Below are 11848 nucleotides of genomic sequence, written 5' to 3'. Positions count from 1 at the left end.
GTATTCTCCCAGGAGTGTGGGGGATAGTCTCCCAGAGTGGGGGGGGGTATTCTCCCAGGAGTGGGGGGGAGTATTCTCCCAGGAGTGGGGGGGTATTCTCCCAGGAGTGGGGGAGTAAGGTATGCAAAAGAACCTAGAGCGTGCCAATGACACGGACTTGGACAGGAACACCTGCGCATGACAGGTGCTGTGCTGCTCTTTGTACACACATCACCTGTCTTGCACAACCCCTGTAGTAACCTAGGAAAACTGGCATTCGGAAAAGGTGGAAAGTTAGATCCCTTAGCCAGTGGGGCCTCAAAAGTGCACAGAAAGGTCCGTATTGCATCTTTCCCTGTGTTTTCTTCCCAAACACTCCTGCTCAGCCTATGTGTTAGAATCCCAGATCAGCTCCGAGAGGGGAGGCAGCACAGGAGGTTGTTCAGCGAGGTGTGTGTGGGCAGGGTTCAGACAAAGCCGGGAAGCTGAGTAATCAGCCTGCCCTTTGTAAGAACTAGCTGTGTCCTTCAGGGACCCCACCAGGAAGGTGCTAACATAATCTTATTTTCTTGCTCTGATTTGCTAATGTCCTATTGAGTAAAACCAACTAAAAGCCTGAGGCTAGAAAAGGCTGTAGACCGGTCAAGCCACAGGACGAAATGCTGTCAGGCACGAGGTCCACGCCCTGCCTGCTATGTTTACGGTAACAGGGTCTTGCCAGAACTTTGGCGGGGTAAGCTGAAAGAGCTGTGGTTATATGGAAGCTAGAGTTATCCTATCACAGAAACCTGTCTAACTAGGAAAGGAACCTGAAGGAGAAGTACCCTGGCCTGCTGTGACTCTTCCTTCGCCATCAGCTCTTGAGGCAGAGGCGGTAGAGTTTGGTATCTCAAGTTCCTGGTGAGTCGTGAACTCTCTGTCCTCATCCATCCCAGGGATTCTCTCCAGAGCCACCAATACTTCTTTATTTCCTCCTTTTCTCCCCCAAACTCTTACCAACCAGGGCCAGACATATGTTTAGTTTGAGAATACCATGTCAAGAGCAGACATAAAGCTGGAGGGTGGCCCCGTCTGGAGAACACCAGGAGAGCGTCTGGACCGGAAGGACAGACGGAAACAGCATGGAGTAGGAACCAGCGTGAGAACCGTGATGGGAAAGAAGGGAGGCCTCTGCGGGCGGCGGCTGCAGCCGTGAGAAGGCCGAGCGAAGAGGAAAGATGATCCGGGCTGGTGGGTAATCAGGAATGTGCGCGTGACAATTTTACGTCTTCCTGTGGGGATGTGAAACACAGAGGAAGTTTTCTCTAGGGCCACATAGGAGTGGCTATGGCCCAGAGAAGATTGAGAAGATGGCCCCACATCCCACGCTCCACCTTGATGGCAGCTTCAAGGTTACTTTCCTTTGGGTCAGGTGGTTTTGTTTTGTTTGTTTGTTTTTGTTTGGAGGACTTTTGGTTTTTGGTGTTTGTTGATGTTTTGGTTTGGATTAGTTTTTGTTCGTCTTTAGTCAGAGACTTTCTATGTAGCCTTTGCTAGCCTGGAACTCACTATGTAGACCAGGCTGGACTCAAACTCCAAGAGATCCACCCTCCTCTGCCTTCTAAATACTGGATTAAAGGTGTGCAAAGCCACGCCCAGCATTCACCGTCATTCGTTTCTATAGCAACAGGACAAAGTAATACAGCAAACCATCACAGGCCTAGAGTGCTGTCTGATGAGTCTTAGTTTTCAGGGTTAATGAAAGTGATCTATTAATTCATCCCAAAAGATTTTACCGGGTGGTCAGAAAGATGTCAAGCCAGACACAAAGGCGAAGTGTGAATGGCTATCTAGGGGGCTAAAGACAGCCAAAATACACAGCCATTCAGCACCAGACCTGCAGCATCCCAGCTTCTCCACAGCCAGTCAGTCTATCACCCTCAGAGAAGGTCAAACGTGTGAACTTCTTTCTAGAAACTTTAACCCATACCCGTCACTGTCCCCATTTCTCACAGTCACTCCCTCGTGTATTTTGTATATACCTAGGAAGAGAACTCAAGAATTAGGCTTCTTCTGGCCGACCTCCTGCAGAGAGCCAGCTTCCTATTTCTGCTATCAACATGCCGCCGCTGTCTTCTGAAGTAAAAACTTTCTGGGAGATGTCCTGCCTCTGCTCAGCTTTGCGGCTGGGGGATAGGTTTAGTTTGGTTTAGTGTTGCAGTCACAAGAAGAGAACTTTTGAAGAACACAAGAGAAAGCAGAAGTTCAGAGAATTTCCTGGGGCATTGCAGGCCATCGGTCTCTCAGAGTCCATGAGGGTTTGGGTTTGCTCCCCAGTGCCACAGGAAGAGGGGGTGAGCTAAAGCCCTAGACTCACTCTGCTGGGGTAGCCTGGGCCTCCGTCCTTCCCTGAAGTTCTGGAGTGTCTTGTCACTCACAACAGAAGATGGTCTCTTGTTCTTCGGTACAATGAACAGCCGTCAGAACTTAGTGGGACAGGATGTGAGTGGACACCTTCTAGTTCCCTGGTGACCTGAGGGTATCCCAGTGCCACTAGCAAAGGAGAGGCAGGACGGATTGTGCCTCAGTGGCAGTCTGTGGGGATGCTCACAAAATCCTGGCTATAGGATAATTGTCTGGTTTGTGGTTTTGGTGACTTGCCCTTGAATGTCAAGTACAAAGTGTGCCCTACATTTTCTACTAACTCATCATTAGAGTCTGATGGCAGAGAGATCTGGTGAATGTAAGCTGCGTTGCTCCGGGCACCATATTTCCCCACCGACCCCGAGCCTCAGGTCAGAAATCACTTGTCTTTTCCAGTTACTCCTAAATCTATTTTTTTAAAGTGATGTCTCCCACATCATTTCCCCTGATCATGTTTGGGTTTTTTTGTTTCATTTTGTTTTGTTTTTTGGTTATTCGAGACAAGATTTTTCTGTGTAACAGCCCTGGCTTCCTGGAACTAGCTCTTATAGACCAGGCTGGCCTTGAACACAGAGATCCGCCTGCCTCTGCCTCCCGAGTGCTGGGATTAAAGGTGTGTACCACCAGACTGTAGGGCTCTTTTCCACTCCTTTCTTCTTGACATTCCTTGGGAATAAAACAAGATTCAAACAGGATCCTAATCCTGAGGAGGAGAAGGTAAGCGGGGAGTTTGTGACTCTGCTTCTGTCAAACTGCACTGCGCCCCTGAGGCCTTGATTTCAGGGCGGCCTCAGCGTTAACTATGAGGACCAGTGACAGGGAAACCTAGGCCAGGTAAAGCTATTTGCTGACCACAGGGGGGCACTGTGTCTCCATGGGTGAACTAGAGTATGTCAGGCCAAAAAAAAAAGGGGGGGGGTCAATCTAGGACAGCAAATGCCCTCCCCACCCCCAGTCCCTCCAGAAACATCTATAGTTGTATTCAAATACATATACACTTAAATGAAATTTGTTCCCAGTTGTGAAAATTACTCTGCTAACAATATGACCTCTGTAGGCAGATTCTAAGCAAAGTTTGTCTTCCCTTCCATAATAACAACAGCAGCTACACCAGCAGAGACTGGTGGAAACCCCAGTTCTTACTTTCTCCTCAGCTTTGCCACCAGTGGCTATAGTGATACTCTGTTTTTCTTCAGTTTGGCATTTTAGCAGTGTTTGTTGCCTGACCCAACATCCACCCGACAGCTAACTAACCCACTAACACCCTCTTCTGGCACTGGCCTGCGTCTAGATGGGGTTAGGACTAGGGCCAGAGCTCAGTGGTAGGGCACTTGCCTAGCATGTACAAGGTCCTGGGTTCAACCCCCAGCACGAGAAAGGAAAGAAACACCAGCATCGAGGCCATAAGCCTGTCTCACTACCACGCCTGAATGTGGCCCTTGATGCCACAGGGCTCAGTCTGCCACTCAGTGCTATGGAGGAAATAGTACAAGTAAGGTTTCCATGAAGCAAACTTTAACAACCCCATAATATTCTATCCACATTGTTCCTTCTGACACTTCCATAAAGTACTTTCTCATTTTCACTTGTGCACATGTCTGTGTGTGCTGTGGCCCTAAGTGTTCGTGTATGTACATCCATGTGTGGCGGCCAGAGGGAGACTGAGCATATCCCTCCATCGCTCTACACCTAATTTTTTTCTTTTCTCGAGACAGGGTTTCTCTATTTTTGGTGCCTGTCCCGGAACTAGCTCTTGTAGACCAGGCTGGCCTCGAACTCACAGAGATCCGCCTGTCTCTGCCTCCAGAGTGCTGGGATTAAAGGCGTGCGCCACCACCGCCCGGCTCTGCACCTCTTTTTTTGAGACTGGGTGTTGTCTAACACAACCCTCTAAATGAAACAGCCACCATCGTCATGCCTGTCTGCAAAAGATCTTCATAGCTAGGCTTGTTGACACAAAGGAAGGACGCAGGTCACTGAACCCCCACTGCCAATCCTCCCACCCATCTCTGAGGCCGTGGACTCAGAGGAGCAAGAGTATACAGACAGCTTGGGAAGACTAGGAGCGAGTTCCACCTGAACAGCAATGGAGAATCATCACCTTTATGAGATGCAGACCTTCCAGTGTGCCTGCCTTAAGGTCACCCACAATCTCTTTAATTGGTTTCCCAGAGTGCACTTTGGTTTGTCATTGGAACCTCTTGAGAAGGGGCTAGTTCCATTGCTTGGTTCTAAACCCTCAGAAAGAAAATTCTCCCAGCACTCGGTCCCAATTGACACTGCTGCCCACTGATTGGCTAGCCTGGCCAGGCAGTGAGCTACATAGTTTAAGTCCCAGACACCCCCCCCATTCCACCAGTGAATAAAATCCTCAAAGGGACTTCCGTTTTGCTGTGACCTTCTTGAGACTTCCAGATGCCTAGAGCCCTTGGAGGGTAAAAGAGGGTGTTGGATCCCCTGAAACTATAATTATGCTAGCAGTGAGCTGCCATATGGGCTAGGAATTGAACCCAGGTCCCCTGAAGAGTAGCTAGTGCTCCTAACCACTGAGCCATCTTCCCAGCCCTTCAGTCAGCTCTTTCTTTCTTTTAATATTTATTTATTTATTTATTATATATACAGTATTCTGACTGTGTGTATGCCTGCAGGCCAGAACAGGGCACCAGACCCCATTACAGATGGTTGTGAGCCACCATGTGGTTGCTGGGAATTGAACTCAGGACCTTTGGAAGAGGAGGCAATGCTCTTAACCTCTGAGCCATCTCTCCAGCCCCCAGCCAGCTTTCTTGAAGAACACGATATTGATGACATCTGTGAAAGTCCTAGTCTTCCTTGAGGACATACAAATGATAAGCAAGTCCCCTGAAATCTACACCAGTTCTCTTTCCCAAGCTTACACACATTGTTAATAGAAAGAGCAATACCATGTTTCTCAGATCCCATGCTCACAGACTGCACAAACCACCTCCCGGAGGTGGCAGGGAAGGGGCGGATGCAGGCACATACAGACCAGGTTAATAACGGTACTCAGTTTCCTCTATAGTTTATTGTCACCGCAGAAGTTGTGGGAGACAGGAGGTCACGCTCTACACACAACAGTATGGTCAGAGCCACGGCAGCCCTTCCCACCCTGATGCCAAGCCCCAAGCAGTCTGGCCTGAGCTCTCTCCCTTAGGTGTGCACTGATAGCTACAGAAGTTAGTGCAGCCACATGCCAGGCCCGCTCTGCTGCCCCAGCTCCCATCCTTCCATCACTATTCTTCACGCCCACCATTTCCCATTCTTACGTCCTTTTTACATGCTGGATATTTCCGTCACATTTTAAGAACCACTGGCACACCAGCAAGCCTCCCCCAAAAGACAATCACTTAAGCCCATTGCCTTCAAAGGCCTGAAGAGTCAAGGCAAAGCCACTGCCAGCTTTGGGGAATAGAACACCCATCTCCTACCCTTACACACACACACACACACACACACACACACACACACACACACAACTCTCTACCCTTGCAAACACAGGATACAGAGAGGGAGTGATGGGGGCCCCATGGCAGCTGTAACAGCTTCTGATTCCTCACCTACAGACACCTGGGTCAGGGAGAGAAGACACGAGACTTCTCAACACCAACATGGGAGAGGGGATAATTTAGGGGCCTGGATCTCTAAGAGATATTAGGACATCTCTCCTAGGAGCTAGAGGAAATCACAGGTTAAAGGTCAAGGTTAGGGTAGCAATTAAAGATCAAAGTCGTCTCTCTGCATGATCTGCCCATCTTCCTTCTTACTCTGGCCCAACGCCCCACTACACCTCCTGGGTTAGCGCTATGGGAGGTGAGGCTGGGTTCCACACCAAGGCCACGAGGGTCATTCAACAGGAGACCTCCATGGTGTGCCCCGGGGGTGCAGATGGCAGAGTCCCAGACTCGCTGCTCTGTGACAGGGTGCGGGAACGGGACCGGCTGCCATCAATGGAGGCCGCACTGGTCAGTGAAGCTGTACGAGACCGAGACAGGCGAGTCATGCAGGATGAGGCCACTGTGGAAACAGAACGATGAGCCAACCATCGACTGAGAGACGGTGAGTTCGAGAGTCAGCCTCAAACAGGTCCGCGCTCTCCCCTCTGCCCCAGTACTCACTGTAGCCCATGCCCTGCAGGAAGTACTTGAAAGCCTCAGTCAGCTTGCCTGGCTGTGGGCATATCACAAGGGAAGGGGACAGTCACCAGGAAAGCCCAGCGACAGAGCACAGATGAAGGACACTGATAAATCCCACTTCCCCATCCCATGGGTGGTAGGGCACTCACCTGTGTCAGCTGCGGCTGGCCTCCAGAGTCAGCCATCTGCTCAGGAAAGGACACAGGGCTGCATGAGATGATCCGGCAGAGGGAAGGGGGCCCTCTCCTACCAGCTCCCTCGATTAGTCACTTTGTTCTGCTCTCCTGACCCACAATGAACCCGCAAGGCTTAGACGCTGGAATTTGGAGTAGGTGTGGTCCTGGACAGGCTTGAAGGAGGACTACTGACCTTGAGGAAGGAGGTCTGTGTGGGGTCCAGCTTGGAGTTACATTCCACCTGGAATAAGCAGGGGCAGAAGGAATGAGCTGCCCTCCGCACAGCCCTTCCCCTCCGAGGGACCCTGTTCTTTTCCATCTTTGTCAGCCCCCTACCCAATAATTTTTTTTTCTTTTGGTTTTTCAAGACAGGGTTTCAGTGTGTAGCTCTGGCTGTCCTGGAACTCACTTTGTAGACCAGGCTGGCCTCGAACTCACAGAGACCCACCTGCTTCTGCCTCCCAAGTGCTGGGATTAAAGGCAGGCGCCACCACCACCCAGCTCCAATTGTGTCTTAACAGAAATAAAACTTCCTAAAGTTGCTCCTCCAGTCCCAGAGTTTGCCCCTTGGCAAGATCCACTTCTGACTGCAACATTCCCTCGCAACCCTGAAAGTCGCTACTGACCACAGCATCTTCGTGGGGTGCCTGGTCTCCGACCACCAGCATTACAGGGCACCTAGAGGCACAGGGTCGGGGGGAGGCAGTGAGCCCTGCCCTTCCTCACACACCACTTCCCACAGCCGCCTTTCTCCTGCTGACTCAGCAAGAGCACCCAAAGGGGCAGGCCCAAAGGGAGGCACAGAATGGAGTTAGAGGCAGGTAAGTTCTCTACAAGGGTTAGGGGTGCTGGTACCAAGGGACAGTCCAGGGACAGGGCAAAGCGGTATCTGCCAAAGTCTTACTTGAGGGTCATCTCGCCACCTCGCTCAAAGTTCAGGTCTCGGCGGCTGGAGGGGGTTCAAAGAGAAGTTGTTTTTGACAGGCAATGTTGTCTATCTAGATAAGCTACCTCCTCCACAGGAAGCTAGCTCCCCTTTTTATAGTCAACTGTTAGTGATGAAAAGTAAACACCTGGGGCTGGGGTTGCATCTTGCTGGTAGAGTACCTGCTTAGCATCTACGAGGTGAGACCACAGAAGATGGCAGGGACATGCCAAAAGCACCCCACCCCACCAATAATCATTTGGGCCCTAGATCTCTGGTCAGAGGCACCTAAGGGTGAGGAAGGGCACAAGAACGAGAAATACGGGGCTGGAGAAGTGGCTCAGTGGCTAAGAGCACTGGCTGCCCTTCCAGGAGACCCAGATTCAATTCCCAGCATCCACACGGCAGCTCACACCTGTTGGAGGGAATCTGACACCCTGCATGCTGCACACGGAACCCTGCCTGCCCTGAATGCTGCACACAGACCCTGCCTGCCTTGCACACTGCACATGGAACCCTGCCTGCCCTGAATGCTGCACATGAAACCCTGCCCTGCACACTGAACACGGAACCCTACCTGCCCCACACACTGCACACGGAACCCTGCCCACCCCACATGCTGCACACGGAACCCTGCCTGCCCTGCACACTGCACACAGAACCCTCTCTCCAGTTTCATCTCCTCTCCACAGCTCACTCACTTGTTGTAACTGTTCCAATACAGTTCAATGTTCTCCAGGTTAGGTGCATGAGTGATGATATTTCTATACTTTTGTATCAATTCAGAATTTCCAGAAAGCTCTTCCTGAAGCACAGAAGAGGTAAAGCAGGGTTAGAAAAGGAAGTCGACAATGAATAAATTATCTCCACACCCCAGATCCTATCCCAGCTAAGAAAGTCACCCCAAAGTGTTCAAGTCCCGGTTGGTCACTTCTACTTCTGCCTTCCACAGCCACTTACCTGGCTGAAGAGATGCCCAAGGATCATCTCCGGAATGGAAGAGGTGAGGCCGGTCAGCTGCAAGGGCAGGTGAACAAGTTGTGGGGAAAGAGACCAGGCAAAGCAACTCAGCTTCGTCTCTGTGCCCCTCACACCCTCCTTGAAAGTCTGAACCTGTTCGGTTACACTGGTAGTGTCCCCACCCTGGATACCAGATCGCAAGCCTCTCCAAACCTTGTGGGCTGCCCAATCCATCCAGCCCTTGGCATTGGGATCAATGTTGATGAGAACAAGCCCTTCGACTGTGTCCGGATGGGTCAACTGAGGAAGACAGCAAGATCAGGAGCAGCCACTCCTGCTCTCTCCCCTGCTCCCTATTTCCTTCCAAAAGGCTGGAATTCAGGGATGTGCACCATGCCTACAGTAGTCTGTCTACCGTGGGGTGCCGCCACCCCCAGTCTTACAGCATATCGTGAGAGGATGTAGGCTCCCGCTCCAACACCAACTCCAATTATCGTAGAGAAACTGTGAAAGAGAAACGTATGTGTCACAGACTCTGGCATCCCAAACTTGCCACAGCCCGGTCTCTTCAAACTCCTCACCATCCTCCCCGAGGTCACAGCCACAAAAAAGGACAACAAAGGCCTTTCTTTTGGGGCCCCAAGAACTCCTGTGCTTAGTGTAGCTCCCTGAAGTCTATGCTCAGCTTCCTCTCAGAGAACTAGTGTCGTGAAAAGAAACACATATCTCTTCCTACACACACAGCTCATTCATTCTCAATCAACAAGTTCAAACTTGTTCTGAGCCCTGGTTCCTGAGCAACAAGAACTAAGGACCTTAAAGCAAAATATTGAACAGGTGTGATATCAGTGAACAGAAAGAACGGAGAAGACGGGCAAGGAAGTAATCCAGAGTTACTGAGAGCCAGGGTGTCCAGGAAATGCTAAGCCAAGGAGCTCAGGACTTGGGCCAGCAAGATGGCTCAGCAGTCAAGAGCATTTGCTGCTCTTGCGTAGGACCTAGACTGGATTTCCAGCACCTACATGGTGGCTCACAAGAATCTATAACTCAAGTTCCAGGAATTCCAATGCCCGTTTCTGGCCCCTGTGAGCACCAGTCATGTGGGTACTCATACAGACATGTAGGAGGCAAACACTCATACACATAAAATAAAAATAAATAAATCTGAGAGAGAGCGAACACCCTTCCTCTTCAGCATCTTCCTCTGCAGGCCGGAGGGCCCTTGTGAGGCTGATCTTCCAACCCATTAACACCTGACTCCCAGTGTACCAAATGTGACTAAGGAAGACAGGAATGGGGACCAAGACGGGTCTATCTAGTTCCTCGGGGATGAGATCATCTGAACCTCTTCTTACCTAACTCCCAGATCAGAGAAGCTGCCCCCAAGCCTAGATGGCCCAGTATAAACCCTTTCACTCTTCCTCTCCCTCAGGAGGGAGACTGCTCTGATAGTTCCAGTCAATATTCCAAGCCCCCACCCTTCCCCCTAACAACCAAGGTGGAAAACACGGAAGAAGAAGAATATATTGAGGCCAAAGTCAGCCCAGGAACCATGGTAGCCACATTCTAAGGGCCTCCTTCCGCTGTAAAGAACACTGGTTCGAAGGACTCCAAGGGGGCTCTCACTTTAAGTACTGCAGGATGCAAGGAATCATGTCTGCAAGCTGGTCCAGGGACGGGTACTGGTACCTAGGAAGGAAAGAATGTTGACATTACCAGTCGGCCCCATGTGCCTCCCCATCCTCTGCCAGAGCTCTCTCTGCCTCCCTCGCTCCCTTCCTCTCTAGTGCAGTGAACTCCTGTTCACCAGCACCCTTCCTCTCTAGTGCACCCCACGCACCTGCTTATGCAGAGGGGTAAGGAACTAAGTCTTACCCCAAAGGGAACACAGGAGCCCCTTCTTCCATTCCAGGGGCATCCACATGAACCCGCACGAAGTTCTGGATGATTTCTTGCATATCCCCGAACTGAAACAGTGGCTGGAAGCAAGATTTATCTAGAAAGAATCCACATTCCCCGCAACAACAAAATCAGAAGGAAAATGCATCCTCAATTCACATTCCCTCCTCTTGCTCTGACGCCAGCTAAGCAGGAGGAGAAATCCTCTCTGATGCATCATACTGAGGACGGCCCCGAGACACGCTGGGGTTTCCCTCCCCTCCTCTTTCCAGCAAGGAGAAGAAACGAATGTCTTACAGTTGAGTCCTACGTCATGGTAGGTGAAGATGGCCGGGCGTTTGGGTTTGGGGGTGCCATACACGGTAAAGGTTACGGAGCCATAAGGTGTCTCCACAGAGTGAGTCTGTAGAAAGAAAGGTCACCATCAGGGAGAACACACACCGAAGGTTTTCAAAAGGGGGAAGGCCAAAAGAAGACACGATTGATTGGTTAAGAACAGGATCAATGGGTTTTTAGGAAAAGGCTGACAGCAGAACTGGGTTGGAGGGCAGGAAACAATGACAGCCTGGAGATTAAGGAACTCTAAAGAGAGAAAGAAGGGAAGAGAAGAGGAAGGTGGGGAAAAAGTGCAAAGAGCCAGACTGGGACCCTCTCAGTATCGGGGAGAGAAGAGCACAGCCTCCCACCCGGCACTGTCCAGTTACCTGTCCCTGGTCCAGGAGGATTCGGGCAGCTAATTCGGCCTCCTGGAGAGACACACACAGACAGAGACACACAACCACAGAGTGACAAGCAGAGAGGGACACAAAGAGGTAGGTACAGAGAGACCAACAGAGACCAAACACAGAAAGGTTGACAAGAACAAGACAGGAGAGGATTGAGGTTAGTGAGGAGACAAGGTCTGGGCTCCCTGTTGCAGAGTCTAGGACAACAGATGGGAAGAGAAGGGTAAAGGAGGGTGTGCATTTGAATGAGAGCCATGGAGCTAGGGAAACCGGGAGGCAAGGGGGATTTGTCAGAGTATGGGACTGTGTGGCAGGGAAGCCAAAAAGTCACCATTAACCTTGGCAGTTTCAGGCGTTTGTCCCGGCAACAGTGGCTTCTCCTCAGTGATCTGCACCTCCTGCAGTTCTGCCATGGTGGCCTGGTGGGATAAGAAAACAGTAAACCAGCCAGGCAGTGATGGTGCACGTCTTTAATCCCACCACTCTGAAGGCAGAGGCAGGTGAATCTCTGTGCAGTGAAGACTAGCCTTGTTTACAGAGTGAGTTTCAGGGCTATGCAGGGAAACCCTGTCTCAAAAAAAACAAAAAAACAAGGAAGGAAGGGAGGCAGGGAGGGAGAGAAGGAAG

The 11848-nt window shown here is 50.8% G+C and overlaps 1 protein-coding gene across 3 annotated transcripts in view; it reads right to left on the bottom strand.

Annotated features, from left to right (window-relative positions):
* Positions 1–5400: 5400 nt before the first annotated feature.
* Positions 5401–11848, bottom strand: part of Ndrg2 (NDRG family member 2) — an 8839-nt gene continuing 2391 nt past the window's right edge. For 2 of the 3 annotated variants that reach the window (XM_005370976.3, XM_005370977.3), the window contains exons 2-16: positions 11560–11640; positions 11201–11242; positions 10794–10899; positions 10473–10593; positions 10224–10286; positions 9041–9101; positions 8811–8897; positions 8598–8654; positions 8339–8442; positions 7617–7661; positions 7339–7390; positions 6906–6953; positions 6686–6721; positions 6519–6570; positions 5401–6417 (exon numbers count right to left, since the gene is read on the bottom strand). In XM_005370976.3, coding sequence (XP_005371033.1) covers positions 6251–6417; positions 6519–6570; positions 6686–6721; positions 6906–6953; positions 7339–7390; positions 7617–7661; positions 8339–8442; positions 8598–8654; positions 8811–8897; positions 9041–9101; positions 10224–10286; positions 10473–10593; positions 10794–10899; positions 11201–11242; positions 11560–11634 — 1116 coding nt within the window. In that variant the 5' untranslated portion in view covers positions 11635–11640 and the 3' untranslated portion in view covers positions 5401–6250. The remainder of the gene's footprint in view (positions 6418–6518; positions 6571–6685; positions 6722–6905; positions 6954–7338; positions 7391–7616; positions 7662–8338; positions 8443–8597; positions 8655–8810; positions 8898–9040; positions 9102–10223; positions 10287–10472; positions 10594–10793; positions 10900–11200; positions 11243–11559; positions 11641–11848) is intronic. The other variant, XM_005370979.3, reaches the window with a different exon arrangement.

This window comes from Microtus ochrogaster, unplaced genomic scaffold (assembly GCF_000317375.1).
Source record: "Microtus ochrogaster isolate Prairie Vole_2 unplaced genomic scaffold, MicOch1.0 UNK91, whole genome shotgun sequence".
Lineage (NCBI taxonomy): Eukaryota > Metazoa > Chordata > Mammalia > Rodentia > Cricetidae > Microtus > Microtus ochrogaster.
The sequence above is the reverse complement of the archived record's forward strand: the minus strand, read 5'-3'. Positions and strand labels throughout refer to the sequence as shown.